This window comes from Opisthorchis viverrini, assembly GCF_000715545.1.
Source record: "Opisthorchis viverrini unplaced genomic scaffold opera_v5_449, whole genome shotgun sequence".
In the NCBI taxonomy this organism is placed as follows: Eukaryota; Metazoa; Platyhelminthes; class Trematoda; order Opisthorchiida; family Opisthorchiidae; genus Opisthorchis; species Opisthorchis viverrini.
Genome location: NW_008752109.1, coordinates 239992 through 245851, shown reverse-complemented (window position 1 = coordinate 245851; position 5860 = coordinate 239992). Strand labels below are relative to the sequence as shown.

Below are 5860 nucleotides of genomic sequence, written 5' to 3'. Positions count from 1 at the left end.
ACGAATCTGCAAGGCTCGGGCCGCGTTTGTTAACTTGAGACACCTATGGCGTCAGAATGGTTTGTCCCTGAATCTCAAGGGACGTGTTTATCGAGCTACAGTACGGGCTGTTTTGTTGTATGGCTGTGAGACTTGGCCTATTCGAGCAGCGGAACTGAGACGTCTTCAGGTGTTCGACAATCGTTGTCTCAGAACCATAGCTCGCGTGGGTTGGTGTCGGCGAATCTGTAATGAGGCAGTTAGAAAGCGCGTTTTCGGTTGTGTAGCAGGTACTTCCATTGAAGAATGTGTCCAGCACCAAAAGCTGCGTTGGTTGGGACGTGTTACGTATGCCGAATCATCGTTTGCCGAAGAGAGTGCGGTTTTCCATGCCCAATTCGGAGTGGCGTAAACAGAGAGGTGGCAAGCCCTTGACCTGGCGGCGGAGTATGAAGGGGATCACGAAATGCTTGGGTGCTGTCGGCGCTACTCGCCTTCCAGGATGGGGACTGCATGATCCTCACTGTGCCTGGTTGGAGACACAACAAGATATGGCTGCCAACTGATGTCAGTGGCGTGCTTGTTGTCAGTTTCTATCCAGATTGCCTGAATGAATGTCTGGAGGTGTAGGCACCTCGGAATGATTGTGGTAAGCTTGCACTAAGTCCCTTCCCCGTCCACCTTTACTCTTTTCTTTACAATAAGGCTTTCAAATAAGTCATGATTATACGGCTGTGAAGCATCAGTGTTGAACACTGATATCATGCTGTGGATGACGACGACGATGATGATGATGATAATGATAATGATGATGATGACTCAGATAAACGGACGCAAGGTAGCCATCAGAAAACATGACCCTCCATTCCGGATCTTAGTAAGTGAAGACCGGGGTCATGAATTCCATCCGGAAAGCGTAAAAATTCGGCAGATGGAGACACGAGACGCTGAACGATAATTCTGGATGTTTGGTAATCCAATAAAAATACAATAAGTGAAACTGTCCGACGTCCTGGATACCGAGGCAGATCTACGCCAAGGAACAAGGATGGACTGGATGTTTTTCAGACACCTTTAGACGGCAACGGTCGACTACCAGTGTAACGGCGATACTACTGATCGGGAGGCACGCGAGTGGTATGTGTTGTTCGTAGAATTTCGCTTCGCGTCAACTGAAAAAGGGAATTCTGTTGCGGAATTCGTGGGGCCACTTTGTAACATTTGCTTGGATTTGACCGACGAATGAGTGGAGGCAACGAATCTCTAGGAAGACTCGTTCGGGAGAAGATCTGTGTCCAGTTTTTGTAACTAAGATATAGATTAGAGTTTTGCTTCCCTGTTCAATGGTCTGTAACCGGTCAGTTGTCATTTCCGAATGAATAACTCCGCAACGAAGGCTTTTATTCCTTTCACCAGGTTTGCAGAAATCACGATCCATCCTTGGTTTTAGTGACAGATTCTGCCGATGATGTGCCCGTAAACCTGACTCCTCTGAGCCGTGTTTCTGTCGGCGCTAAAGATAGATGCCCTGGTTAGCACTCGAATGACAGCAATGTCTTTTTTCTTAGAGATTTCCACAAAAAACCGAAACCTCCTCACTCTACCTGTGGTCTGGCTTGACCGCGCAACTCACTCTGATGTTGATGTTTTCTAGACTTGTGGTCCCCAGTCGGAAGAATGTCTTCCAAGCATTACAATGGTACAAGGGAGAAGTCCTTAGATAGGCCGCACTTCACGATCCATTTGAATCACCTGGCTCCCGCTCCCGATATTTTTGAATTCGTCTAACAATTTGCGCTGGCTGTTATTGATGACCGGCTTATGGACGGGACTCGTGTTGTCACCGCAGAGATTAAATCAGCTGGTAACATTCTAAGCAGGTTTTCGTCTGTTTGAATGTAACATTGGGCTTTTCAAATGCATGCTGCATATGCAAGACCTCCAAGTATATATGAACGGGCCACAGATGTCCAGCGGTTAAAGTGACCTTAAATGTGACTTTTCTCGTCTACACGACACTACCGTGTGCAGAATAGGCCTTCGGAGATCGTAGTGAACAGTCATGGTAGAGGGGAAGAATTGAAGAACTAGCGACTAACTCTGCGGGAAACTTATAATACGGTGTCAGATCCAGTGTAAACCGAGGCTCTGGAGGGCATTCCGACCTGTTCGGCCTACCTTGCAGCAGAACTTACCTTTGGCGATGCATTTTGTTCACCCGACGGATGATTTCTACACCACGCCACAGCCCTTTATCGTTTAGGAGTTGTTTTGCTGCCCAGTTTTACAAGCACATTCAGCTGTCAGACTTTTGTCGCTCTGCTTAGGCCTGGTGAGTCGAAGTCCAAATCGCTTTGTTGGATTTTGTCTTCAGAAAAGCAATTTCACGAAAACACAATTGTCCCACACCATATAGACCACATGAAGAGATAGACCACGAGTAGTTATTACGAGAGGAGCTTAACCATCGGAAAAATGTTTTGGGGACTAACCAGCAATACCTGGCGCAATGCTATTGCACCATCAATAGGTTTTACATTGGGGCATCCTGAAAACCAATTTCTTTGAAACTTCCGATTCGGTGAAATTTTCTTCTGAGCAGAAAATAATGGTGCTTTTGTTCGCATTTGCTCTGCAGGGCAGTCGTTGTATGCCGTCCAATGTTTTTCTTCGATTTTTTTCAGGCGTGGTCGTCTAATTTTAAGGGAGTAGATTTTGAGATACGACTTTGCTTCTAATTTCGGCGCACTGCCCAGAAAGTGCAGGTCCCTTTCGAAGTCTAGATTATTTTATCTTGGTGTGGCTGAAGAACAAGTAACCGAACTTTTTTTATTAACACAATAGTCATAATATGACCACTCGCAAACGCTTCTGTCCACTTTGTGTAAAAAACAAGCAGCCACAAATGCTTTTTATGTGACGATACATTTGTGAAGGAACCATCGACAGCCTGTCGATGGATTTTCAGCAACCTTATGAGTAGTACATTACAAAGATTCCTTCTTGGTTCTTTTCCTCCTTCGGCGTTAGTGGCACTGTGTGCCAAGCATAATTTCTTAGTTTTCTTCCTTGTACCCGTTTTAAAGCGATTTTCTTGAAACCTAGAATATGCTGGGCCGTAATAGAGAGGATATGCATATATTAGTGCACAGATGATGATAGCCATAATATAATTCAGAAGGTTTATGCACTAATGACAGTTTTTATCATGGTTGACTGTGATAAGATGCAACACGTATAAAAATAAGTGCAAAATGGAATGTGGAGCCAGTTAAATGAGGAACTTATCGTTTGTGAAAGTCCCTTGGTGGAATTCCGGACAATGGGAACGTGTTTTCTCCGCAGGTATAGCTGCTACACGTGTTCCTTCCTTGTGCGTGGACTTGTGGAGTTTGGCTGACTCCTTGCTTCGTGCGCGCGTGAGTCTGTGTGTCGACTGTGTCGTGTGTAGAGGGGGCCCGTTAGCCGCACAATGCTCTTAGCTGCAAGACATTTGGGAGTGGAATGAAACTTTTTACGTCGAAACGTTGCATTTCGTTGCGTATGTGCTCCAATCAAAAACCATCCTAATCTAGGTCCATATTTGTGCAGCTTACCGAATTTCATTGTCCAATGAAGCGGAAAGTCTGATGTAATAATTTCCTAGCATGGCTGATACCCCGGGATGCCTAGATGGGACACAAAAGATTGGACTCGTACTCTAAACTCATTTGCCTGTGTCTTTTAGTGCAACAGGGACACGTCGTTGCTTTCGAAAATTCAATTCTATTGTGCAAATATTGAGCGCCTGTGTAGAGTGTTGTGCTGTGTGTCGATTGGCCAAGTTCTGTCCTTATATGCATCTAGTGGACAGCGAAAAACAACAACGACAATCACATTGATCCCTTAACGGGTTCACAGAACCTGTTGTCGGCCAAAGGTCGCATTCGTTGGCACGATGTTGATGCGTGATTGCGAGGCAGATAAAACAAAATGTGGATAGTAGGTGCAGGAGGGGTAATTAAACGGAAGGGTAGCCGTTATACATACCGGCGGCCGCACCACAGCAGAGCAGTGGGAGTAGCATGATTCGAAGGCTTCTTTACCATCAGTTACTTTCCTTAGTTGAAAGAGATCCTAATGCTCAAGTAACCATTCTGTCTTCCGTGGGATGAAATTGTAACAGATTTTCACTTAAAGCAACATAAAAAGAGGCTGCATGGACAAACAAAGGACTTCGTTCATCAACAGTAGAAAGCGTAGATGAGAAAGCACCTATCTTTCAAACACACTGATATGCATTCTCTCATCTACTGGTGGTTGATCCCTCGTCTACGAGCTCAGCGGAACTCTTTATCATGACGTGTGAATGTCAAAAGTATGTAGAACAAAGCCCCAAAATACCTGAATCAATTTACTTAAAGCGACTATGAATGTCAGACTAGTGTGCTTTTTCTTCACTTAACCTGATACCACCAGCTGAGGCAATGTTGCCATTGTTGCCAGCTAACTAATATATCTAAAATTTAATCGCATATCCAGATCGTCTAAACCATCCATCGGGGTTTGAACCGCACACTTTGCGGTTAGAAAGTTCGCGACTTAACCACTGAGCCTTCTCGGGACATCGATCAGGATTCAGCCTTAAGCGACCATATCTAGTGTAGAGCGGTGCTGTTTCACTTGCATAGAGTGCATCCATTCTCCTTTGATTGAATTCAGGTCTGCAGACACGTCTAAATTGGACCACTGAGAAATTGCACATACACAGTATCTTTTATAGCGCCCTTAGAATTGTGTAACCACTGATTGTCTTGCCTGACTGTCTTGCCACACATTACAAACCACATCAGGATCTTTGGACCGAAACTGTAGTTATGCACTAATGACAGTTTTTATCATGGTTGACTGTGATAAGATGCAACACGTATAAAAATAAGTGCAAAATGGAATGTGGAGCCAGTTAAATGAGGAACTTATCGTTTGTGAAAGTCCCTTGGTGGAATTCCGGACAATGGGAACGTGTTTTCTCCGCAGGTATAGCTGCTACACGTGTTCCTTCCTTGTGCGTGGACTTGTGGAGTTTGGCTGACTCCTTGCTTCGTGCGCGCGTGAGTCTGTGTGTCGACTGTGTCGTGTGTAGAGGGGGCCCGTTAGCCGCACAATGCTCTTAGCTGCAAGACATTTGGGAGTGGAATGAAACTTTTTACGTCGAAACGTTGCATTTCGTTGCGTATGTGCTCCAATCAAAAACCATCCTAATCTAGGTCCATATTTGTGCAGCTTACCGAATTTCATTGTCCAATGAAGCGGAAAGTCTGATGTAATAATTTCCTAGCATGGCTGATACCCCGGGATGCCTAGATGGGACACAAAAGATTGGACTCGTACTCTAAACTCATTTGCCTGTGTCTTTTAGTGCAACAGGGACACGTCGTTGCTTTCGAAAATTCAATTCTATTGTGCAAATATTGAGCGCCTGTGTAGAGTGTTGTGCTGTGTGTCGATTGGCCAAGTTCTGTCCTTATATGCATCTAGTGGACAGCGAAAAACAACAACGACAATCACATTGATCCCTTAACGGGTTCACAGAACCTGTTGTCGGCCAAAGGTCGCATTCGTTGGCACGATGTTGATGCGTGATTGCGAGGCAGATAAAACAAAATGTGGATAGTAGGTGCAGGAGGGGTAATTAAACGGAAGGGTAGCCGTTATACATACCGGCGGCCGCACCACAGCAGAGCAGTGGGAGTAGCATGATTCGAAGGCTTCTTTACCATCAGTTACTTTCCTTAGTTGAAAGAGATCCTAATGCTCAAGTAACCATTCTGTCTTCCGTGGGATGAAATTGTAACAGATTTTCACTTAAAGCAACATAAAAAGAGGCTGCATGGACAAACAA

General features: G+C 44.9%; 1 protein-coding gene across 1 annotated transcript in view; it reads left to right on the top strand.

Moving 5' to 3' along the window:
- T265_15354 (hypothetical protein) overlaps positions 1-5069 on the top strand; it is a gene marked incomplete at both ends in the record, with an annotated part of 16072 nt that extends 11003 nt beyond the window's left edge. Inside the window, one exon of the mRNA XM_009177706.1 lies at positions 4996-5069. Coding sequence (XP_009175970.1) covers positions 4996-5069 — 74 coding nt within the window. The remainder of the gene's footprint in view (positions 1-4995) is intronic.
- Between the last annotated feature and the right edge of the window lie 791 nt (positions 5070-5860).